Here is a 24,986-nt window from a genome sequence, read left to right on the forward strand (position 1 = left end):
GCAGCGATGGAGCGACGGAGCGATGTCACATGTCCGCCAAGAGAATGTCGGCTTCGGATGCCTATCGTGGTGTTGCCGTGAATCCGTGCCGTCAACCGTCTCGCCGTCCAAGCGCAAAAGTCGTTCAAGGATACGGGGAGTGGAGACTGAGGCGACGATGATTGTCACACCGCATTTTGCACATGACCTCTTCTTCTCCCTCCTCTCCCTCTCACACTCCTCCTCTTCTTCTTCTCTTATTCACCCTTTGTTGACATTGTCATCTTCCCCCTTGCTTCACTCTTCTCCCTCTCTCGAGTAGAGACACTTGTCCGTACATGTAGGGCCGAGGCGTCGCTGACCTCACCAACATGACACTTGAAACGGGCGTGGAAGATGAAGCATGGATGGAAGACGGAAGGGAAAGAGTCCAAGTCTCGCAATACGATATAGATCAAAGGCCTCCTTCTTCTTCTCAGTCATGCTAGGGAGCCAGACTCTCTATATATAATCAGAAAAGTACGGTATGCATGGCATGAACAGGTATGCCTGGCCAGAAAGCCGACCAGGAGCCATGTCCGGCCAATCTCGGCTTGCCCTTTCAACAAGTAACAACACGACAGATTGTGAAGTTTGAACAAGCCAGCTGTTTTTACCTGTGGCTGTGGGCAAGTACCTGTATTGACTGCTTCTAGAATGAGGAATGTGATTTCCTTCTGATTCTTGTGAGAGAGAGAGAGACAGAAAGAAAGAGAGAACGAGAGAGTACCTACCTACCTAGTTCTTGTTACTGCGCTGGTAGGTACCTGATGGACCAACAGCGGGTGTGCCTGTCCTGCTGCGATGCGCTCTCTCATCAAATCCCAATCCGCCGCAGTCTGCAGTTTTCTCGTGCTCGCCGTCTTCTTCTTGTGCTTTCACACCTCCCGCATCCAGCAGGAATACCAACGCCAAGACCGCTATCTCCGCATCAGCCTCGCAGAACAGTCTGAACAGAACCAGAGACTACAGGACGCCCTCCGACAGCAGCAGGCTGTCCTGGCTGCTCCCTCTCCTCCGGACGACCACAGCGGCTTCGCCTACGCCTTCTACGCTACCGCCGACAGCTATGCCTGTAGTGTGCTGGTCAACATCGAGAGGCTCCAATACCTGCACGCGCGATATCCCGTCCACATTCTCGCCTCTTCCGCCCTATCCCAACCCTATCTCGATGCCTTTGAAGCCCATGGCGCCGTCGTCCATATTGAGGAGCCGCCTCCTCTCCCGGCCAGCAGATCGGGATACTACGACGACTGCCTGTTGAAGCTGCTTTCCTTTAAGCTCCACCAATTGAGCCCCGGCTTGCAGCGTGTGCTGGTCTTTGACTCGGATCAGTTCATCATGCGAAACCTCGATGACCTCTTCACCGCTCTCCCCGCCGTGGATCTCGCCAGTCCACGAGCCTATTGGTTGGGAAAAGACGTCCTGGCCACGACATTCATGATGATCAGTCTCTCCGACCGGCTGTGGGACGCAGTGAGCGACGCTCTGTCCCACCTGGAAGAGGGCGATTTTGACATGGACGTCATTAACAAATTGCTCGGTGAGTGCATGTACATGTATATTCCCATGCCCATGCCCATGCGCAGCAGCTCATCCATCTTTCTTCTTTCTGTACCTAGGCGACCAAGTGATGATGTTGGGAGGCGAGTACGTCGCGCTGAATTCCCATTGGGAAGACTGGAATCTGCCCAAATGGTACCATCCCGAAAGCACACTGAACATGACCTCCATCGACCGCGTCAACGAGTTCGCCAGATCTCATCCGGGCGGCAGAAAAGCCAATCCTATGAAAAGCAGATTATCGTACTCGCAGCACAGACAGAGACCGAAAATCCACCCCGGAGCTGGAGCTGATACTTCTCCCTACAACCCACACCGAGCACAACAACCACGACTCCGAAAACAAGAACAACAAGAACAACAAGAACAACAAGAACAACAAGAACAACAAGAACAACAACAAGAACAACACCAACAACAACAACATCAACCACAACAACAACCACAAGAACAAGAACAATACCAACAAGAACATCAGCCACAACAACATCAACCACAAGAACAATACCAACAACAAGAACATCAACCACAAGAACAACACCAACAACAAGAACAACAACACCAACAACAACAGCAACAACAAGTTGAACAAGGAGACCAAAAACCTCGACAACAACAACAAAGACGCCAAGAAGCCCATCCCCCTTCTCCCCCCTCAACCTCCCCCTCAACCTCCCCCTCAACCTCCCTCTCAGCCTCCCTCTCAACTCCTCCAACTCCACAAACTCCCCTCCGATTCCCCCCACACCACCCCCTCACCCTCGAACTCCACAAACTCCAATCCTTCGCTGCCGTAATCCACTTCACGGCCGTAGGAAAACCCTGGACAGTCACCGATCAACTCCTGCAATCGACGCGTCCCGATGCCCATCCCGTGTTGGCGGAACAGTTTCACACGTGGAGGATGGCTGCCAAGAGGATGTGTCCGGGTTGGGGGTCCTGGGGGGTGAAGGAGATTGGGGAGGAGGATAGCGAGCAGGATGATGGGGGGGATGAGGATGATGAGGTGGGATTGGAGATGGGGAGGGGGGGGACGGTAGTAGGGAAGGGGGTCCAGGGAGGGATGGTAGTAGGGAAGGGGGTCAGGGGAGGGGAGCGGAGGGGAGAGGGAGGGTGACGGGCGATGAGTGATGGTTGATGGGGAATGAATGAAAGCGATGGGAGGAGATCTTTATTGTTCGGGAGGGATGGGATGGTGATTTGATTTTCCATTGGGGTTGGGTTGGGATACACATAGCATATGCATGCATACATGGGATTTTTTTTTCAATATATTAGAGGCACAACATGAATGAGCTGGTCTTTGCTTGTCTCTTGCGAGGTCCTGTTTGAGAAAAGGCTGTGTTTCCATTACTTTTGATTATTTTCTTCTTTTCCACTTCATCTTTTCGTTTTTTTTTTTTTCCTCTTGTTTCTCTTTTTCATCCTTTGTCCTTTTTTGAGGGAGTGAGAGGGGAAGTAGGTGGCCGGTCTCATCATCCATCAAGTACCTTACGGTATACACTTTGGCCATTGATCTCACTACACTACTAACTGCTACTACTGACTGCTAGTAGCTATTCAGGCACTTGTCATCAATCAACTACACCTCTTCGCATTCCTCCACTTTAATCTTACAATCCTCCTCTTCTTTACCCTCCTCTTCTTTCCCCTCCTCCTTTTTCACCTCCTCACAAGAATAAGAATAATAATCATAATCCTCTCCTTTCACTCCCCCTTCTTCTTGCTCCTCCTTCCCCCTTCTCTCCCCAAAAGTCCTCTCCATAAACCCCCTCACCGTCTCATCTGCCCGCATCTGCCTCGGCGCCGGAAGCGTCTGTACCGCCATCGTGTGCAACGACCTCGCTCGGGAAAGCGCTACATATGCATGTCCGGGCGCGAAGCATTGATCTAAATTTACTACGACTTGGTCTAGTGTCATGCCTTGGGATTTGTGGATGGTAATCGCCCAGCCGGCGATCAGCGGGATTTGGGTGCGGCTGAGGAGACTGTAGGGTGAGTCTTCGCCGAGTTCGGTTATGGAGCAGTGGGCGGGGATGACGCGTGTGAGATTGTTGGGGGAGAGGAATTTGACGATGGGATACCATTGGTGTGGGGATTGGGCGGCGCGGAATCTGCTCATCATGATTTGTTGGTGGGCGTGATGGGAGCCGGCGGGGGGGAAGGTTTGGTGGTGGTCTTCTTCTTCTTCTTCCTCTTGGGGTTTCTTCGTGGCGAGAGGGGATAGGGACGTTTCGTAACTGCGCATCGGCACAAAACCTATGATGGTGCCACTGCTGCCGTTTGCTAAACCTGCTGGGAGATCTAGGTTGGCGGTCAGGAGCACTTTCATGCCGGTTTTGAGTTCGAGCTCATGTGGATATCGATGGTCTTTTAATTGCTCAGACGCGTCCAGGTCGAGATATTCCGTGTGTCGCGGCTGTCGATCAAAGGCGTCGATACAACGATATTTGCGTGGGATGGCCTGGAGCTGATCCATGTGATATGCATTGATCGAGTCGACGACTTTGCGATGTGGCATGAGTTTGATCGCCGCGTCGTGGTCGAGATGCTCGTTGTAGTTGAGCAGTGCATTCTCTTCATCGTCTGTCAATTCCACGCCCAATCTGACGTTTCGCAGGATACGCGTGAAGACCGCATCGGCCTGCCGGTGTACATGCTTGAGCTCTACGTTGACCAGCTGCAAAGCTGCCCACGCAGGGCTCTGAAACGCCCACTTCTCCTCATCCTGCCGATCCCCATGTTGACACTGGAAGACACCATTGTGAAGCTTTTCACCTACAAGTCCGCATTCGAGACAACTACGGAAAGGTAGCACGGGTGGAAGCTGGTAAAAGTCGCCACATATGATCACCTGGACGCCTCCAAATGGTCGCGGCCCATGGGGTTCCCGCGAGGCAGACTCCATCATCGCAGACAGTCGGGTGAGCGTGTCACTCTCCACCATGCTGATCTCCTCGATGATCAAGACTTCGGTGTCATTGAATCGTTTCCAGATGCGAGTTCTATGGGCCTGATCGCGCAGGCAGGTGAGAGAACTCTGCGATAACTTGGCCGTCCATCCCGCGTACGTGTGGATTGTGGTACCATGAGCTGCGAGGGCTGCAATTCCCGTGGGTGCCACGATACGTACGTCGACTGTGCGGTCCTTGTGGTGGAAGAATGCTCTAGCGGCCTCGACAATCTTCGTCTTGCCTGTTCCTGCCGCGCCCGTGAAGAAGACATTATACCCTCGAGCTATCAATCCAAGAACATGGGCTTGCTCCGCCACCAGTCCATGTTCTTCCGCACAAATTCGAATCGCGTCTACAAGGTCTGGGCCAGAGATGCAAGTAGCACACAGGCGTTCGTTGTTGGCCTTGGGGCGTTTACCGCAAAATCGACACATGCTGCGATCTCTTTTCTCTTCTCTATGTTCAGGCGGAATGACCTGACCCGGGTCGGCCTTCACGGCCATGTCGACCGCGAGCAACCGGCACTTGCCACCGCAGCCATACTGGCAAGTCTGAAAAGTGTGATTCATATATGTGACCGCATCTCGAATGGCGTCTTCGGCATTTGCAGGTGTGAGTGCCGCTTTCTTGCTGCCTCGGGGAAAAGAGATGTACAAGCCATCACGGAAGCCCCTGACTTGCTGCTCAGCGCCGGGCCAGTCGAAGTAGAACCCAGGCTTGCGTCCCTGGAGTATGCAGTAGACTTTCTTTGCTGACGCCGGGATGTCTTTCACATTGAGGCTCCATGTCGGACGTCCAGTTGTGGTGTCGGAAGTACATGTACTTCCCAGCTCCAGATTGTTTGTCTCGCCTCTGAGATGACCGGGTGAGGTCAGACGCCTTACGACTTCAGGATTCCCAGTTTGTTCCGTGGAGACGGTGCCAACGACATCCACAAAATAGAAAGGATTGTTCTCGCCGTCGTCTCCTAAAGCTATGGCGTCGGGCCGTTTCTGAGGCTCATATGGCGTATATCGCGTATTCTGCTTAGGCAATGATGGTCCACCGATACAGCAGTAAGGCTGCTTGGAACTCATGGGATTTCGGTGTTGCTTCTCATGACTTCCCCTCTGCTAGAGTGTGGCTGGTACCTGTTGTATGCCGTCTGAAATGGTTCGTACTCATATCCAGGCACATTGATAAAGGTTGAGTACCAAGGTAGGTAATTTCAAGTGCAGGACTGCTATTCATCGGCTGGTTCAAATTTCTTGTCGGACTACAAACCAAAATCCCACAAACACCTGGCAGTACGGTAGGAGGTACCTTAGCCAGTAGGTAAATGCACTTTGCTGAGAGGATATTGATTGTTGAACTCTATTTCACGCCAAGCGGACTCACATGGCTGATCCCTGTTCACGTCGCGTCTCAGTGGGATCCGATAAGTCGCGTCGAGATGAATGTCCCACCTCTCTCTCCTCTTGTGAGGACTACCTGTATGTACCGGCGAGCGTAATGCCTCTGCCGTCGTCGTCGCCTCCATTGCTACCGCAGTCATCCTTTGCTGAACTGCCATCGTCTCCTCCTCTTCTGCCAACCACTCCCTCTTCGGCCACTCTGCCATGGATCCCCGCGACGCGAAAGCGACAACTCTCGGAACAGGACTGCCATATCTCGAGCGATCCATTATTCTCAGATGACACTTCCGGCACTGAGGATGCCAGCAGATATCAGCGACCAAAGCGAAAGCGTATGATCCGCGGTCCGTGGTGGGAGATTGCGAATAAGGAGGGACGCCGAGGGACACAGGACGTAGCGACGCCAAAGCAGAAGGACTTTTCCAGGAACGTTGACAGTGGTATCTGGATGGGAAGCGACGGAAGCGAGGACAGTACTGAGAGCACATCTTGCTACCCGGATAGCATGCGCCGATTGCATGTCACCGACCATTCGCGGAGTCTGCAGACACCCAGAGCTGCACCTCAGCAGTTCGTGCTACACCCTCTCTCTCTCTCTCTCTCCTCTCCACACCAGCGTTCGCAACTGACAGTGTTCCAGACCTACACCACAGAGTATAGCCGCCAGTATTGTGACTGGATGCGTGGAGAATGGAAAGCAGACTGTGGACCTATCAGACCTTGGACTCGTCGATATCCCCAGCTCGACGCTGAAGCCATTGCACGAGTTGATACGCCAGCCGCTTTTTGATGCATCGTTGCCCCCCTCCGACGACGAATTCGGTCCTCTAACACCAGACATACAACTATTTCTGGCCAGCAATGGACTGACTACACTGCCTGATGAGCTGTTTCAACTCGAGAATATTACTGTGCTGAGTCTGCGGAACAATGCACTGACTCAGCTTCCCTCCGACATTACCCAGCTTAAGAGATTAAAAGAATTGAACGTAGCGGGCAATGGTATCGAATACCTGCCCTGGGAACTGCTCGATATCCTACAGTCACGCCGCAGTCGACTCATTGTGCGACCTAATCCGATGCTTGAACCTATGAAGGACTTCAGCGAGAGCTCACCTTCGCCGCTAGCAACGCAGCCTCGGTCCAAGCAGGGTATCAAGTTACAGCACTGTCCTGATGCTCGAGTATGCATAGAAGATGCTCGGACGCAGTGTGCTGCGAACGGCAGTCTGGACATGCGGACTGAGCTGGAGCTTCGATTGCAGCTAGGCCATGCGCTTTGGGAGCAGCATCTTCAGATGACAACAGCAGTTCAGGACCAGGGCAAACGCCGGGACGAGTTGATATATCTCGCATCCTCTGCTATTCAGTACTACGATGTTGACGGCCGCCCGAACAGTCCTACATTGGCGGAACATGATGCTCTGTCTACTCGTGCACGTTTAGAACAGTGCGAAGCGACGCTATCTTCAACGCGAGTGCCATCACTGCTGGAGCTAGCACTGCGAGTCACACAACAACATTACGATCTGTCACATATACCGGACGATATGCCGTCAAGGGTTCACACCGTCCTTCAGATGGCCAAGACCAACGCCCACAACCAAGTATGCTCGACTTGCAACCGAAGCTGCATCATCACACGAGCACAGTGGTTCGAGTACTGGCATAGTGGTTCGTCTGCCAAAACCGAGCTTACGCATGAATCTGTGTTGCCTTTCATAAGGCGAGCATGCAGCTGGGCTTGCGCAGTGCCTACTGCAATAGGCACATTCAGGGCTTGATTATAATTGGCAACTTGTGTACACATAACCCGGGCACATTTGTAGAGCGATTAGATTCTTGAACTGCTAATACCATGCTTACATTGAAATTGCATGTTGCAGGGTACTTACCGAGCTCAATGATAGGAGGCTCCAGCCTTCCTATTTTCTCTTAATCGCACCTCCGGATACCACAAAACGACTGTTCTTTGACGATCTGGCGTTCGACTGATCGACTGTTGTAGCTGCGACGTTCATCAACCGACATTGCATCTCTCTGTCCTTGCATCGTGACTGAAATCAGAGCAGTCTAGGGGAGTCTCGAAATCTTGGGGAGCGCTCCGGCCCGCGGTACTGCAATTGAGTTTAACGCGGATGCGGATCCACTATCCGTCACGAAAATCACACGCGGCGCCGAGTCGACCTGACTTTTTGTTCACTTGCACCTCACCTTTGGCCCACTTCACTCGCCGCTACAATCACACGCCGCTATGAAGTTCACAGTACATGTGATGCCGCCGCCAAGGCATCGCCCGCCCGCGACGCCAGCGCGCAACCGACCTGTCTCCACCACGTCTCCATTTGGACCAGTAGCTCATACGGACAAGCCGTTAAAGACTATATCTATACCGATCGACCCGGAGCTCAATTTTGACGCGCTGTGGAAAGAGACGGAGCAGCGCTTTCGGAGGAACTGCGACAAGGACAAGATAGCCGGCATGTATGTCAGCCATTTGCAGGACCTTGAAGGTGGGACTATCTTCGTCACAGACAAGATTGGAAGCATGTATCCGAAAGACGGCCTTGCCACGGAACGGCAAATTTACATGTGCATGGAAGACGTGGATCGCGAAGGTACCATTCCGCCAGGCTCGGAAATGCGGCCACAGGGGTTTAAGAAGAGGCGCTGGGCGGATCTGGATGAAGCAGAGCAAGCAATCCTGAAGCGGCGGCGAGCGGAAGAAGAGCGATATGGTGCTACCATAAATGAACTTGATCCGGATACTCCTGTCATGTCACGTGAAGTAGGGAGCGAGGATCTGGCTGGAATGGATAGCACTCATTCTGCAGAGTCAACCGAGGGCGATCGTGTTGATGCAGATGGGTTCAAGATACCTGCGAAGCCTGCTAAGAGCTCTCAGAAACCAAGGCCACTTACTGTCTGCAAAAGCAACCCTGCAGTGCTTGTCTACAGCTCACAAGAAGATCTCCCCACTCCTGACTCCACCGACAGGCGCCTGGGCGGCAGTACGCCACCTTCTGCGCAGCGCTCCCCTCGGTCGCCCGACACTGACGAAATCATTGCTAGCTCGCAAGGACCCCGACACGCATTCGAGCTACTGAACAAGAAAATTCACGGCTCTTCTAAGAGGCAAGGCAGCAGTAGGAAGATCACTTGGTCGCCAGCCGAGGACGATATCCTCCGCCAGGGAATCAGAGAAAACTGGTGTTGTAAGGAAATCTCCGGAGCACTGTCAGGCCGTTCGGAGGGAGCTGTTCGAGCCCGAAAGAAGCTTCTCCTCGAGGCGAACAAGCTGCATCTGCGACCCCGCCACGCCAGTAAGAATAGTCAGACATTGGAACTCAGCTCAAGTCCCCCGATCGCATCTGGAAGTACTGTGCCTCAATCAAGTCCATGCGAAGCTGCTGCGCTCGCGGAGCATCAATCGCCAGGTACAGCACCCGGCCAAGGCCCCAAACAACAATCCGTTTGTAAAGGATCGATCGGCTGGATGAAGCTACCTTCTCTGCCAAAGCCCGTGAGAAATGTTTCGCCGCCTGTGTCTGAGCCGACCACCGAGCCTGCGAGTGAGTCAGTGATCGAACCTGTAGTCGAGCCGGCGATCAGGCCCCTGCCTGTGGCCGAGCGCTCCTTTGGACAGCCTGCAACTCCGCCAGAATCCCACACATCCGAAACGAGTACTGGAAAGCTGCGCGCACCCAGATGCACCCTCAGCGCAGCTGCACGCCTACGCGAATCGAGGGAACGTGTCAAAAACGCCCTGAAGAAGCCGCGAGTCCGTACAGGAGTTGAGCGTCAGACCGATCACGTAACGGAAGTACCTCCTATCGAAGTCAGCATATCTGAAGATTCTGAGATTCCACCGGATCTCCCAGCTGCATTGGACGCACCAGCGGACCACGAAGTTGCGGTCCTGCATGGTGATGCTGATCAAATTGCGGGCGGGGCGGAGCATTCCTGTGGAGCAGACGTATCGGAGGTGCCCAACGTGCCAGAAGGGCATGAAGTGCTCGAAAAAGCGCAAAAGCCCCCGATGCTTGAAAAGCATGCACAGGCTCCGCAAACGCCAGCTGTCCCACAGGTGACCAGAGTTGAGCTGAATCACCAAAAGCTCGATCAGGCCGTCCCGGAAATCACTTTGCCGCAGCGCAAGAAGAACCGTATATACCGCAATCTTTCCGACAAGCAACGTTGGAAGGACGCTTTGAATATCGCAAAAGGCGACAGGACCAGAGCCCAGCATATATTCGTTATCGAGCTTAACAAGGAAGATATGCTCGATGCAGTAGCATCAGACGACAAGGCAGAGATTGAGCGTCTCAAGGCCCAGCGCCGTCGCTTGGAGCGCGAGATGGCCGTTGCAAATGGTCTTTCTCCGCCCAAGAGGCGCGTGCCCAATTCGTTTTCTAGTATAGAGAGCTCCAAGATGACAAAAGAAGATGCAGACGAGGAGGTTATCAGGGATGACGACTGGACGACGGACGAGGAAGTGGCCTTGAAAGAAGACTACGAGGATTACGAGGAGGAGAAGGAGGACGTTGTCTCCTCTGATGGGGAGGAGTTTTGTGATGTTGAAGCGAAACTCGAAGGTCCACGAGTTATCGAGATGCCAGTCACACCATCCCCTCCGCCAGCTCCCGCCGAAAAGACGGAGGAGAAGCCCCCAAGACCAAATCCTGCTCCTTCTTCTGCGTCGGAAATGAGCGATAAGCGCAGGCGGAACCGCAGAAAATCACGCATCAGTGAGACGACGTCCCGCCATGATTCCTCTTCCACGGCTGCACCACCTGCTGCACCACCCGCTGCTGCTGCACCACCCGCTGCTGCTGCAGCTGCCGCACCCACCCCGGCACCTAAGCACCGATACCGCAACATTATCGATCCGCCCAAGAGACGTCTGACCAGAGAAGAGGCCGTGGCAGCTCACTTGGCGGAGTGTAAGCGGAGAGAAGAGATGTATCTGCACAACGGCGATGACGACGACGATGATGATTCAAGTTCGACCAGCTCGTCGTGATTCTTCATATATTATTATCATTACTATTATTATTACAAAGCACATTGTTCATTTCCTCGTTTCTTGGTACTACACTACTCTGCATACCTACCTTCTCAGACTATTCACCTCCCAGTCTCTCTAACTCCCCGTCTACACTTTGCGTTCTCGCCTCTATCGCTCCTGCGCGTCGGATCTACCTAAGATATCTTGATCAGTCTCCGTAACTACCTATACGCGAGACTCCTACCTTACCTGGTAGGTACCTAGTGGTTCAAACATTCTGCATCCACGGCCCTGATTTCATACTCTGCAGAAAGCCACCAATCATCATTTCACACTGCGGTTTTTTTTTTTTTGGCTCTTCATTCTGAACGAGATTCTCCTTCGTCAGCGTGTAACTGGTGGAAAGTGGCGGTTTGTTTTGTATCTGGCATATCGCGGTGGAAAGGGAAGAAAACGCTGCTGGGTAGTTGGCGTGCCTCTCTTCTTCTTCCCCTCTTTCTGCTGCTGCATGCCTTCCAGCTCGCGGACTCTGGTGGTTTGATTAAACTATTGGGAACTTCCAGGGTTCGTGGAGCCGATGTGAGGAATGGTGTCGATATACATGTACATCGCGACAGGGACGTTACAACGCCATTCGGTAGGGTGGGATCGAGCAAGGGACGGGATGTATGTTGCTGTTCCCGCCGTGTTGCAGGAGGTTAATCGGGGACCACGGGCGTGGTTGGAAGGGGCGACTGCTGCGACTTTCCCTTTAGCAGTCGGTCGCATTTCCACCAACATCAGACTGGGAACCACCGCTTCAGTCTGGTGTGCATTGGCTATACATGCCGGTACGAGAGCGCGCTGTTCTCTGCGACCACCTTGCGCTCTCATGGAAACGCGGTCTTGTTGGCCGGCATGTCGTCTTGCCAGAGGTCGACGTAATCTGTCTGACCATCCAGGAGTTTCCTAAAGTTCAAGCGTGTGCTCCAGCGGATATTCCTCGTATATGCAACTTCGTTGTAGCCCTCTCCATGGTCTTGGATTTCGCTGAAACTGGCCTTACTGCCTACTGGACGATGATGCTGGAAGATTTGCGGCTGCACAGTGAGACAATTGTGCATAGGTCGACCGGCAAGCCCGTCGCACATTTCTCTCATCATAATGTCCATGGCATCGTTCAGTTGCCTGATGCCGAGCTCGTAGAGGAATCGACGCGCTCCTCCTTGCGTGACGCCGTAAGCTAGAGAGCAGACATTCATGCGTGATCGATGTACAACACGTGTATGGTTGGGATATGCTCTAATGAGCTCTGCGCTGCCCCATTCCCGATCATAGTGCTGTGATTGCGGCACGGTCTCATCATTGAAAATGGTGACTCGACCTTGCCGAATGCCAGTCTGGCTTTGCGGAAACTCGGCACCACAGTGACCCAGCCAAAGCAAATCCCAGCGATCGATGTCTCCATAAGGCGATGTTGTTGGCTTCACAAGGGGTTCATCGTGTACGTCGAAAGTCCGATCCTCTTGCCCAGGCTGCACGAGCAGTCTAGAGGCTCTGGCGAAGTCCAGCATCTGGGCCTTCAGCCTGATGTCCCAGTCGATATCTCCCTCCAAAATTAGAGCGGATGTGATGTTCTGCTCAACAATGGTACGCAATACATTGATATGTGCTCGCCATGCTCCTACTAGTCCAACCATGTCTTTGTCGAAACGCGGACTATCCCCTCCTGGTGGGAGAGCCTTTGCGGAGACATTCGTTACACCATCCACGTAGGTCAACTTCAGACCGCCTGGTGTTAAGGCAGCCGCAAGGCTCATCGAGTCTCGGTGGTCGGTTCGAGATGGAAGGTTAATGACGAAGATTTTCTCAAACTACGACTTCTCAGTACAAGCTCCTGGGTATATTTTGGCAAGACTTACACCCAATGTTTGATTCGCCACATCTTCAAGACTGCTGTATCCATCCCGATGACTATGGATTGCGCTGCTGGGAAGAATGTCTGGGCTGCGAGAGATGCCCCGACCAGAGATCAAGAACGTGATTGTCAGCAAGCCAGCTATAACAAGGAGCACTCGCACGGGTACTGAGCGTATGTCCATGGTCTGTGAGAGGGAGAGAGAGGGAGAGAGGAAGAGAACGTTCCGCGCGCATCTTCTTGAGATGTCACTGAGGCCTATCGTCTTAACTTTTGCAGGCTTGATTGGAAATAGCCTGGCATACCGACCTCCAACAAGTGGAGCTGTAGGATTGGCCGGCGTATCGACGAGTGGACGACGAGATGCACGATCCATGCCAAGCTGTCACAAGCCTGATACCGAGCCGCCCGAAACCTTGCTGCCACGCTATACAACCACTGGACCTGGCCTCCTGCAGTTCAGCTTCATCAGATCTGTTCATCAGATCTGTGCATCAGACCTGTTCATCAGACCTGTGATCTCGTCAATGTAAGCGCCAGACTCCACAATCCTTCTGAATCCTTTGATATTCGCCTACACAGCGCACAACTGTCACGCAACGGGCGGCTGGACTTGTTGACGCTTCGATTGAAGCAGCGCCTCAAAAGAGGCTCCTGGAGCGCAGAGTTAGACTGTAGGTATTTTTTGCACATCGTTTCCATTCTTGGCTTCTCAACTACACCATGCTTTCATGTTCTTGTTGGGTGATCGCGTTCTTATTTCTTCTCAAATGCAGCGTACAAGCATCAGATCATAATGATAATATATTCATCACGCCTCCTGGACCAGGACCAACCCTGATCTATGCTGGCAATCCAATTTGGGCACTTGACAGCACTCAAACTATCAGCTGGATAACTAACCTTACCTCATATCGAATCGAGCTATGGCAACAAGGCATAGATCCAGGTTTTGGCTATAGCATCAGCAGAGTACACGGTTCGTGAACACATACTGATCCTCGTGTGTTACGATTCCCTGGCCTGACGCCTTTAACAGACTCTTCCGCAGCTGGCACTGGAGCTGGCTCACATTCTATATCCTGGGACGTCGACCTATACACCTCGAATCTGACTTTCTCGCCAGTCTACTTCTTTTGGCTGAATCCGAACACCCCAGAAGGATTCACTTCGCATTACTTCAACATCTCAGCAGATGCACCTTCAAGTGATACAGTTGTCACCAGCACGTCTGCGAATGGCGACAAAGTGTCCCCAGTGGCCACGACAGCAAGCTTGATCAGCGCCAGCACCAGCGCACTGTCAACAACAAATGAGCAGCAACAGAGTGACCCCACTGAGACCACAACGCCACTCATTCTGAAGGTCGCCAGCACGTCTGCAATTGAGAATGAACTGCCCTCAGCGACCACGACAGCAGGATTGCTCGGCGCCAGCACCAGCGCACTGTCAATAACAAACGAGCAGCAACAGAATTACCCAACTGAGACTACGACGCCACTTATCCCGGAGATCGCCAGCATGTCTGCATACGGGAATGAAATATTCCCAGCGACCACGACCGCAGAATCGATCGGCGCTAGCACCAGTGCACTGCCAACAACAGCAAACGAGCAGCAACGGAATCACCCAGCCGAAACCACAATGCCACTGAGTCTGAAGATTGGCATGGGAATAGGGATAGGACTTGGAGTGCCGCTTCTGGTCGCAGCAGGCGCATTTATCGGCATCAGGCTGCAAAGACGACGGAAAGGAGCTATGCCAGAAGCTGCTAGCTACGAGACGATGCCTCCTTACGATTCACCGCGCTACCATGAGCCCTTTCCTATCTATCAGCTGGATGGCCAAAGCAAACGAATATCTGTATATCAATTGAGCGATCGTGGGGATACTCCTCGGATGTTTTCGCGAGCTGAACTTGGCTGACGATACTTGACTGCCGTGGATAGAGCTCAGCAGGCAGACGGGAAGATGGAAGTATATAGCATTCTCGTAAACAAACTGGCCGGATGACGTGCATGTGCGAGCTTCCGGAAAGAAGTGTCTACGTCAGCTAGGAGGTAGGAGCCTAGGAGGTACATACATGTACTCGCGTTGCGCCGCTCAAGCTTCGTACATGCATGCATACCTAGGTAATGTGGCTGATGCTGTCACTTCTCGTAGAGTCGTAGACCATGGTTTCTGGTATTCTTGGCGCTATACGCGCCCACCTAGACGCTACAGACCAGGGAGACGTGAATCAAGCGTGCAGTGACGAATGAGGAGCCAGTCCGAGCTGGCCCCAAGAAGCGCGCAGTATTGGCAGACGTGGGTGTCAGACGCGTTCGTGGCTGAGACGATGCCAGTTGCCAGGTACCTGTTGTGCCGTAGAAAATGTCCCCGCGGCGGCAAGCTGACGTTGCAGAAAAAGCCACTACTCTTGCACGTGCATCTGAATAACGCACGCGTGGTCCTCAACCGACCAGACACTTCACAATGGCCCCACTGCTGCTGCTGCTGCCGCTGCCCTTTCCATGCTGCTACTACTGCTACTACTACACAACCGATAACATGCGCCCACCCAACAGCGCGACATGAACAGCGAGAATGTCTGGCAGTCGTGCGATGGCAGTCCAGATGTACCCATTGGATGTACCTTAACCGCACAAGAGATTGCAGGCCTCAAGACTGGCGCGAGAACTCCTCGGCCATACTACAATGACCAGCTACACGATTGGCAGGGTCGCAAACACTCCCTCCACGAACCTCAAACCAGCAGCGGAGATGAACTGAATGCCCCAGAGAGCATAGACGGAGAATGGGAGCGACAGAGCAAACCAGTATCTGTCATAAGCAGCGAGAGTGGAACCGAGGCCGACGATGAACGATCGACTTTCGTCAAAGCACTGCCACCCAGCGCCGTACGACCGAGGAAAGGACTCAAGACGGGAGAAGAGGATGAAGATGCGCTGCTTACGCCCAGCCAGCTTGATGAGCGAGAACGGGAGCTCACAGGCTATTTTCAGAAGCAAAAGGCAGAAGGGAGTTCTGCACAAAGGGAACAGGAAGAGCATGAAAAGTTAATGAAGAGGAGATATGCCGAGTTTGCCAGACGAAGCTCGGAAGTGGCGCTCATGATGGTGATTTTAGCATGCGTGTTATGCGGCAAAGGAGTTGGCAGCATAGCCTGGGCATGGCGGCGAGAACTGCTCAGCCAACTGCTCACCATCATGGGGCTCATTCTGGTCTATCCGATTAAGCTGTCCATCATAGACACGGCAGCTGCCCCCAGCAGTATCTGGCAACGATTTCGAGTACCAGCCTCGTTCGACCCTGCAACAGTCCTCTATCCACCTTTGCTACCTGTCATGGTCGCTTTATCAGTAGCGCCAGCGAATCCGGCAGTCGTGCTGCCAAACATTGTAATCGGACTTGCTTCACTACCACAACGACTCTTTCCACGATCCAGTCGACTAGGACGTTTTAATTCTGTGCACTGGCTTGTGGCCATTGTTCCACTCATCGTGGCCGAAAACTCCGCTTGGCACTCTAATCACCTTTTACCACACTTGCTGCAGGCACCAGACGCGCTCACCCGGGAGACTCTGGTCACACTCTATCCGCTGCATCACGCACTGCTGCAGCCACTCCAGTATTTGACTAGGACAAGTCTCTTGGCGTCAGAAGTGCACCTGCTGTCAGCTGTCTTGATCAACCTTCTCTTGCTTGCCTCGTCGCCGCAAACTGTAATATTAAAAGCATGTCTATGGCTGGGGGGTGTGATGCTGTTCGTGTTATGCGGGCCAGTTCTTCACTGGAATCTCACTCTGGTTAGAATCCCGAGATGGAAGCTACGACGAGATGGCCATACAGCTGAGGAGCGAAAGTCGTTGGTCGATGCAGTCTCGAATCTCATCAATATACAACGAGCAACCACGGCTTTCCAGGGACCAAGCACAGCCGAAAGTGATGCCGATGAGGACGAGCCAAGTCGGTTCCTTAAGCCGAAGGTGAGTCTGGGCAGGCCCAGACTCAACACTTCACAGTCACTACTCCACCCTTTCCATACTGGCTTTTTCGGCGTCGAGGCAGCAGTTGAAAGCCAGCAACCATTGCCAGTCATAGGCAACGATGGTAGACCACGACGCTACGCAAGGCGAAACACGCTTCCAGAACGACAGCCGCCTCACGTCTTCTCCACGACTACCAGCACAAAGCGCAACAGAAGTAGAGCACAGCACATCGCATGGTACCTTCAACTCACACCTGAACAAGCCAAGAGACGAAAGTGGCTATATGCAAGCTTCATATATGCTGCTATACTAGCTATCGTCTTCATCCCGGTAAGCTCGTACATTGCTCGCCGCGCCCTCTGGAATCGTGAGCCCGTAGGCTGGGCAGTTGGCTACCTCTTAGGCCAGATTCCAATAGTACACAACTCTGTATCAGATCTAGGTCTCGACACGTGGTGGATACAACTACCTCTCGCCAACAGCACGAACTGGTCCGCCATACCCCTCAGCATACCCCTCCACATCGACATCATTCGATCCGATCTTGGCCAAGCCAACGTCCGGCTCCTTCTCATCGCGTACTGGCTGGCTGTCCTCGCGGCTGGTCTCCTGACAGTGTTCACACTAACAGCCTTTGTGGAAGTCGACACGCGTCGTAAAGTCTTCCATGGAGTCATGGTCGCGATGCTACTTCCAGCGACTTACGTCGACCCTTGTTTCTGCAGCCTGACTCTCGGTCTCATCCTAGCAGTCTTCCTACTACTAGAGATCATCCGCGCAGGACAAGTTCCACCTCTCGGGAACGCCATTTCTCGCTTCGTGGCCCCTTATGTTGACGGAAGAGACTTGAGAGGTCCGGTTGTCGTGAGCCATATATTTCTGCTTATTGGCTGCGCGGTACCATTGTGGTTCAGCTTAGCCAGTATCGGACGCGCTGGAGCTCGACCTTGGGAGAACTGGGAGCTTCAAGGTAATCTTCGAGAAACAGCCATGATCTCTGGTGTAGTCTGCGTAGGCATGGGCGATGCCGCTGCATCCTTGATCGGCCGACGATATGGTCGGCACAAATGGATATGGGTGGGCGGAAAAAGTTTAGAAGGATCGGCAGCTATGGCATGTGCTGTAGCAGTCGGATTATTGTTGGCTCGCGCATGGCAGATATTTGGTGGCTGGAACGGAAGTTCGTGGATCGAGCGTCCGTGGTGCTGGGACTGGAGCATCGCTATCCTGAAAGCTTTATTCTGTGGATGTGCAGCCTCGTTCATGGAAGCGGTCTTGACGGGAGCAAACGACAATGTGGTGGTACCCGTGGCTTTGTGGTTACTCGTCAAGGGCGTCAGACTTTAGACAGGCGTCGTCACTCTTCTTCTCATTCCAAATGTCGGTCTTTGTTGTTTTTGTTGTTGTAGTACTTGTTGTAGTGGTAGTAGTGCGTAACGACGACTCGAGCCCATGACCCGACGACTACCATGTTTCTCTTTTTCTCCATCCTTGTGCGGCAGCGCTGTTGTTGTCGCTGCTGCAGCTGTGATTGTAACATTTCCCAAAATAGATGTCCAAGTCCTTTCCCCCTTGGAGAACTCTCCCTGCTGCTGCTGCTGCTGCTGCTGCTGTTTAGGCGGTGATACAGGAACAGCAACAGGGTACAGTCTTGGTGGCATCGCAAGGGGATAAGCTGCGAGGCGGGGAGAGTGTTGGAATGCCATAATGATTGATATGAATGATATGAATGATATGATTGATTGGATTGATTGGGGGGAGGAGTAATTTGACTGAGTGAGTGATTGGACGATAAGATAGATGGGATGGGATGGGATGGGATGGGATAGACGAGGGAATAAACGACGAGAATTTCAAGACGAGAATGTCAAGACAAGCACTCTTGTTTCTCTGTTCCTCTCTTGTGTCTCTCTCTTCGTCTCTTGTCTCTCTATATCTATACACGACCACCTAACCCCGAATCCCTAAAAGTCTCCTTCTCCTTCTTGCTTCGATAGACGGAGGAGAGGGGCCGGGGAGGTTGGGTTGGGTTCGATAGAGTCTACTTACCTAACTAAGAGGTAAGAGTTGTGAATTGTGAATTGTAAGCTATAAGTTATAAGTTTGCCCCTGCCTGCCTCTTGCCTTCCCCTGGAAGCTAAAGGAAGGTAAGATGGGACTATCGAGGAGGAAGAAGAAGGAGACTAAGGAGAAACATATACGGAGGAGGAGGATGATGATGATGATGATGATGATAACAATAATAATAACAATAACAATAGAGAAACACCTATAAGAAAAGAAAAAACTCTCTATAACATTTATACTAAGGAGAAAACTTCTTTAAGCCTATCGTATATCGTAAAGACAAAGAACTTAAGTCTACCTAGTTTGTTTGTTTGTTAGGTTTGTTTACGATACCTAAAGAATTTTGCGAGTATTAAGGGACAGGACGATCTGAAAGGACGATTCGGAAATGACTAAGCAGTAGGCTTCCGGATGACTAAGCTTCAGCGCGGATTAACGTAAGCTCCGGCCGCTAAACATTACTTATATACATATATATTAACTACCTATATAAAGCACTATTCAATACTGTATAATCTACTACTTTACGGCCTATAAAGCGCGTTTAACGACCCCTAGGCCCGTTACTCTTAGTCTCGACTATACGGGCCCTATTACTCTCTATCTCGACTATACAGGATCCGTTACCTAACCCTAAGTCGTCGGATTCACTATATATAATACTGCGGCCGCGACCGCGCGGCCGTCTATATCTACGTCTACGTCTACGGCTACGGCTACGTACTAGCTTAGTAGTATTAACCGCTGCTAACTTATTACTTTCGGCTGTCTATAGTACGTCGGCTATAATAGTACGCTACTAAGCCGCGAATTCGGAGTATAACGTAATAGTAGTAGCCTTCTTAGCTAATACTGCATCTTTACTAGCTACCTCTACGCTTGTTATAAGCCTATTAGTCGTCTTATTACTACGTTTCGGCAACCGCGGTAGTAGTAGATACTAAGCCGGCTTTATAGATACCGCAAATAGAATCGCTTCTAGTAGTAAACGGTTGCGTTAAGTAGCCTATAGGCCGGTTAAGTAGACGGCTTCGAACGCTTCGAGCTTGTCTACGTAGGCGTTATAGTCCGCGGCTCGTAGTAATAGTAAGCAACTTAACTAGCGTAGTATAGAAGCCTATATACGATCGTAACTGTCCGCGCGTTACGGTAATACCTCCTATAGGCTATCCGTTACGGCGTCGTATTGATTCTGCTATTATAGTATCTACTATACGGCGTTACTAGCGTAAACGCTACGATTGCTCGCAAAGTAACGAGAATATAATATACTATAGGCAATCGCCTTCCGTTCAATTACTATAGGTAGTAGTATATAAGTATACGGTAGGCCGTATTGTTCAACTTTACTATAATCTGTATAGTAATCGCGTATCGGATACGGCTCTGCCGTTACTACCGAGCGCGTATAATTAGCCTTGTCTACCGTACGTTTAATACCGAGAGCGTTATACTATAAAGCTAGTAGCCTATCGATTGTCTATATTATTACTTAGCTATTAAGTTATACGAAGTAACTAAGGTTATCAGACGCTACGGCCTATAGTAGTAAGCTAATATACGTATTTTCCTCTAACCGTTCTAACTTATTAAACAGCTTATCTAGATACTATTTAATACCTTTAACGTACTGCTCTAGTAACAAGTACGGTAGTAGATACCCCTTTACGCCGCGATTGCCGCCTTCCGCGCGCTATAACGAGCGCGCCCTATTATTCGGTAAATGCTTAATATAATACGTAAGCAGTCGCTACTTAATAACGACGTAGGTATTACGGAAATATTTGGCATCCTCTACCGTTAATCTATTGATAATAGCCGCCTCGAGTTTATCGGCGGCTTCGGCTATATCCGCTTATAACTACGGCTATATAAGTACTTTTAGTTCCGTCTTCTGCTCGGTAGTATAGCCTAGTTTATAGGCTCGTATACGTCTTAGCGCGTTACGTATAGTCGGTTCGGTCGATTTATCGTTAGCAGCTATAATAGTAGCTTAGCGTACTTTACTATCGGCGGCCTCGGTACGTACTACGTATACGGCACCCTTGTCGATACGCTTGTAAAGGTTTTGAGCCGCGTACTATTAACAGAATTACTAAATATAGCGCTGAAATAGTAACTCCGGAATAGCCGTAATAAGGCCGGCTCCGGTATCTAAAATAATTACTTTATTAAGCCGATAGTTATATAGATAGTTGTTAAATACAACAAGTAGTATAAACAGCTAATCGTCCTTACTCTCTGACTTTATTAGTAAATAATATATCGGAAATAACTGTCCGGTATTAGTAACCTCTATAAATACCCCGAGTAATAGACCGGCGCGATTAGTACTAAACGTAGCGTCTATCTAGAAGCTGTAGTCTAGTACGAACCGCGTAGTAAAGCGCGCTATACGTAACTACTAGTAAACAATCTACTTAAGTAATGCCTACGTAGTACTACTAGTCTATAGATCTATAGTAAACGACTAACGGCCTTCGTACTCGAATCCGAGAGTAACGAGAATGCTAAGCAACGCGTTAATAATAGTATCGGCGTCGCCGGAGCCGCGGAACGTATTACCCTTAGCTAGGTTATAGTAACGCTTACGATTAAGTCGGAGTTCGTAAAGCAAGAGCTATCGGTATATAGTGCTATATAATTCGTTCGTAAGTCGATACTACGCGGCCTACGCTACGGCTTTACTAAAGCTAGGTATACGTATCTCGTAGATAGCGTAAACGGACGGATTTAGCGCTAATTCGTATATATAGTCGAGTGAATTAACGGTTAGCTACTACTGTTTAACCGTCGTACCTTGCCTTACTTGTATGTAACCTAGTCGGTAGTTCTAACCGTATCCCTACTATCGTATATTTCTTGCGTTACGGACGCGTAGATTAAGTAATTCGTCGTCGCTATCGCCTATATAATCGTCGAAGCCGTCGTTGTTTCTAGTAGTAGTTCTATAGTAAATACACTTATATATAGCTCGGCTTATATTACTAGACGTACAGACAACCGCAAATCCTTTACTAAACGCGTAATCCTATAGCCTAGCCTTATAATAGTCGGGATTTCGGAATATCTCGCTAGTACGTAGATACTTATAATAGCGTAGATCTATAGTATCGATAAACTCGCGGACAGCCGGTATACGGCTCTTAGCAAGTAGTAAATACGGAATCTACGTCGGATAGGGCCGTAGTACCGGCAGTTCTACGTAGAAGACGGATAGTAAGTAAAACTTAACCTTCTTACCGCTACGTCCTTTGTCGACAGTTACTTCCGTAGCGGCCGGCTCCGGCTGCTATTATAAGGCAGGGTATTTAGGCAGCAATAACTTAGCGCCGGCGTTACCGGCGTCGCTAGCATTACCGGCGTTGTCGTTAACTAAAGTATCGTCGATTGTAATAGTATTAGAGGTACGCTTGCCTTAGTACGGCTGTATCTATATACTAATCGGATCGTCCGGCGCGTCCGGCGCGTCCGGCGTAGGTAACTTATTAAGTATACTAGTATTAATGTATTATTCTATACTAGATCGTAACTATCCTCCTCTTAATTAGTAGGTCGATTAGGGAATAGCTCTTCTAATATCTTAATACGGTAGAAGCCGCTCGGTAGTATCTTAAATAGTAAAGATAGATCTAGCAGCCGGAAGCTCGTATCGGTATCGTCGTCGTCGACGAATAAGGTATTATTCGGGCCGTTTAGGTCGTTTGTAGCCGTCGTTTCGTAGTTCGTTATAGTACTTATAAGCTAAGAGCCGTATCTCGCGCGTTTGTAGGCCGAATCTAGTAATTTTTATGGTATAGTATTAGTATAAGTATATAGAAGCAATTAGAGAGGTATATATATACGTATCGGTACGTCGAAGTAAAGATATTCGGTATTATAGGTATCGTAGGTATCGTATAAAAAGTCTGTATAGCAAGTAAGGTCAACTAGAACTACGTTACTCCGCGCCGAGGTATAACTTACATGCTACGCTGTAACTCATATGTGCTTAGTCATCTGGAAGCCTACTACATATGCTTAGTTATTTCCGAATCGTCCTTTCAGATCGTCCTGTCCCTTAACACTCGCAAGAATTTTACGTCTAGTTTGTTTACGATACCTAAAGAACCTCCTTTAGATAGTCGCAGAATATTCGAAACTCCTAAAGCTTACTTCTTCGTTACTTTGCTGCACATTAGAGAGGTAGGTATGTACATGGATGTTTTTGTTTTGTTTTTTTTTCCTGTATCTAGGTACCTGAGATTTACATCACTGTTGTTGCCCCTGGTGTTTTGGTGTTTGGTGTTTTGGTGTTTTGTTTTGAAACAAAAGTCAATTCCGTCGGTCGGGAAGATATGACGTGCAGGAGAACAAGGAAGGGAAGGAAGGGAAGGGAGGGAGGAGGGAAAGAAGCGAAACTCTATTTCACAACATCAAACAATCATTCTTTAATCTTGAAGCAAGGGCGCACATACCAGAGGACGATCAAAGGACGATAGGAGAGAGTAACAAGGGATAATCGAACAAGACCTGTCTCGCAGCATGCGATCATACAGTGATTATTTCTGCTGTCTAGCTTTTGTCGACGCGACAGTGTCGATGTCTGAGTCCTCTATCCTGTCAGAGTTCGATTACTTCTCCCTCCCATGCCACTGTCTGCACTAGACATTATGGGCCATTTCCATTGTACAAGCAAATCAAGTGGTATCTCTCGCAGCGCCATGCTGAGCAGTCGTGTTGGCCTCCTTCCTTCAGAACGCCAGATGCAAATCTTCCCTCTCATGCTTGTTGTTGTTGCTGTGAGTGGGCAAGATGCAGAAAGTCAAAACGCGGGTCGATGTGTTGGTTGCTTAGAGAGCCTTTTGATACATGTCAGAAGATCGATAGAGGATCGAATGTTTCGATTGTTGTCAACTCACAAGAGCAATACCGCCGACAAGCACGAGACCCATGGCAGCGGAGCTACCAAAGATTTGAGTAGCACCACCTTCGAAGGTAGCAGAGGCGCCTGGAGCGGATCCAGTGCCGCTTGGAGCAGCAGCACCAGTAGTTGCGGTGCCGTTGGAGACTGGGTACATTGGTGCAGTGTGTCTGACCTCGACTGCGGAGGCAGCGGCGCAAGCGACAGCAAGAGCTGAGGCGACGATGGTGGTGAACTGCATGTTGATAGAGATTTGTTTGTGGATAGGTGTGTGTGTGTGTTGGTGAGAGTGTGTTGGTAAGAGTGTGGTTGTGGTATGGAGCGAATGTGGTGGTTAAAAAGGTTTGTTGTGTAGAAAGGAAAGAACGATGGTGGCATTCCAGGAATCTTTATCTGTTCCTGCATGCGTCGACTCCGATGTGCAGCCGTTGTTGGGTGACACCCGTGTGGTGCGTGGCCGCGCAAGCTAGGTTTCACCGACATCCTGGCATCTCGAACACGTCCTGCCATCAAAATACATCAAATTGCTCAATCAATGTGATGTGGATCTTCGGCATGGTTGCATCGTCTGCCAATCTGACGACAAGTTGCATGCGGCTCGTGCTGGTGACTGGCGAACTTGCTAGCCACGCAAGCGGAGGGCTGGCGGCGCAGTGGAATGTAAACCAGGCCAAAGATAGTAAGTGACGTTGTGCAGAGGCCAGGAACAGGCAATTCTATTGTGCAGCTGCTCCGGCATCATGTCCACGCCGATGTTTCAGCCCGCCAATCGAAGGGGCTGGGGAGGTTGTCAAGCAGCCTTCAGCGCACTCCTGCGTACGTCAACTGCGCAACTTACTATGCTGTACCAGTGTACCTATGATGGGCGACGGCATATGTCCGATAATAAGTGGCTGTATCACCGGAGACTGCACCCGTCCTAGAGGAAAAAGCTAGGAGGTAGGCTCGGCAATACCTCGACACAAATCGTGGTGGCTATGCTATGCTACTCTGATCGCAGCTGGCCGATTAGCACAGTGGCAAAAACAAAAAAAAAATAGACGCTATCACCACGGCTCACCTCATCTCATCAGACATCGATATGCGATCATACGGCGTATCTGGAGATTCCAGCTCTTGAAAACCTGCATTGCATCTCCAAATACGGAGTTGACAATACGTCGTGCAATTGATCTCTTGCAAGTATCGTT

At 50.7% G+C, this 24,986-nt stretch overlaps 7 protein-coding genes across 7 annotated transcripts; 5 read left to right on the forward strand and 2 right to left on the reverse strand.

Moving 5' to 3' along the window:
* Nucleotides 1–822: 822 nt before the first annotated feature.
* On the forward strand, nucleotides 823–1,717 carry SEPMUDRAFT_50123 (nucleotide-diphospho-sugar transferase; the record flags this gene model as incomplete). The annotated part of the gene is made up of 2 exons (XM_016909150.1): nucleotides 823–1,561; nucleotides 1,641–1,717. Coding segments are annotated over 2 exons (816 nt in total), but the record flags the coding sequence as incomplete, so codon positions are not given.
* A 4,353-nt stretch (nucleotides 1,718–6,070) lies between these two features.
* SEPMUDRAFT_150951 (uncharacterized protein) lies at nucleotides 6,071–7,820 on the forward strand. Its single transcript, XM_016906498.1, has 2 exons — nucleotides 6,071–6,499; nucleotides 6,570–7,820. The coding sequence occupies exons 1-2, from the start codon at nucleotides 6,264–6,266 to the stop codon at nucleotides 7,711–7,713; spliced, it is 1,380 nt and encodes a 459-aa protein (XP_016757958.1). The 5' UTR covers nucleotides 6,071–6,263; the 3' UTR covers nucleotides 7,714–7,820.
* A 615-nt stretch (nucleotides 7,821–8,435) lies between these two features.
* Nucleotides 8,436–11,005, forward strand: SEPMUDRAFT_150952 (uncharacterized protein). Its single transcript, XM_016906499.1, has one exon. It carries the CDS (start codon nucleotides 8,478–8,480, stop codon nucleotides 10,950–10,952), a length of 2,475 nt encoding a protein of 824 aa, XP_016757959.1. The 5' UTR covers nucleotides 8,436–8,477; the 3' UTR covers nucleotides 10,953–11,005.
* Nucleotides 11,006–11,007: 2 nt separating this feature from the next.
* SEPMUDRAFT_135261 (glycosyltransferase family 25 protein) lies at nucleotides 11,008–13,018 on the reverse strand (the record flags this gene model as incomplete). The annotated part of the gene is made up of 2 exons (XM_016902699.1): nucleotides 11,008–12,790; nucleotides 12,839–13,018. 2 exons carry the CDS (start codon nucleotides 13,016–13,018, stop codon nucleotides 11,807–11,809), a joined length of 1,164 nt encoding a protein of 387 aa, XP_016757960.1. The 3' UTR covers nucleotides 11,008–11,806.
* A 61-nt stretch (nucleotides 13,019–13,079) lies between these two features.
* SEPMUDRAFT_135262 (uncharacterized protein) lies at nucleotides 13,080–15,001 on the forward strand (the record flags this gene model as incomplete). Its single annotated transcript, XM_016902700.1, has 3 exons — nucleotides 13,080–13,363; nucleotides 13,611–13,813; nucleotides 13,874–15,001. 3 exons carry the CDS (start codon nucleotides 13,080–13,082, stop codon nucleotides 14,758–14,760), a joined length of 1,374 nt encoding a protein of 457 aa, XP_016757961.1. The 3' UTR covers nucleotides 14,761–15,001.
* A 326-nt stretch (nucleotides 15,002–15,327) lies between these two features.
* Nucleotides 15,328–18,277, forward strand: SEPMUDRAFT_150954 (uncharacterized protein). The gene has a single exon (XM_016906500.1). It carries the CDS (start codon nucleotides 15,408–15,410, stop codon nucleotides 18,171–18,173), a length of 2,766 nt encoding a protein of 921 aa, XP_016757962.1. The 5' UTR covers nucleotides 15,328–15,407; the 3' UTR covers nucleotides 18,174–18,277.
* Nucleotides 18,278–23,405: 5,128 nt separating this feature from the next.
* SEPMUDRAFT_150955 (uncharacterized protein) lies at nucleotides 23,406–24,123 on the reverse strand (the record flags this gene model as incomplete). Its single annotated transcript, XM_016906501.1, has 2 exons — nucleotides 23,406–23,734; nucleotides 23,795–24,123. Coding segments are annotated over 2 exons (366 nt in total), but the record flags the coding sequence as incomplete, so codon positions are not given.
* Between the last annotated feature and the right edge of the window lie 863 nt (nucleotides 24,124–24,986).

This window comes from Sphaerulina musiva, assembly GCF_000320565.1.
Source record: "Sphaerulina musiva SO2202 unplaced genomic scaffold SEPMUscaffold_9, whole genome shotgun sequence".
Classification (NCBI taxonomy): Eukaryota; Fungi; Ascomycota; class Dothideomycetes; order Mycosphaerellales; family Mycosphaerellaceae; genus Sphaerulina; species Sphaerulina musiva.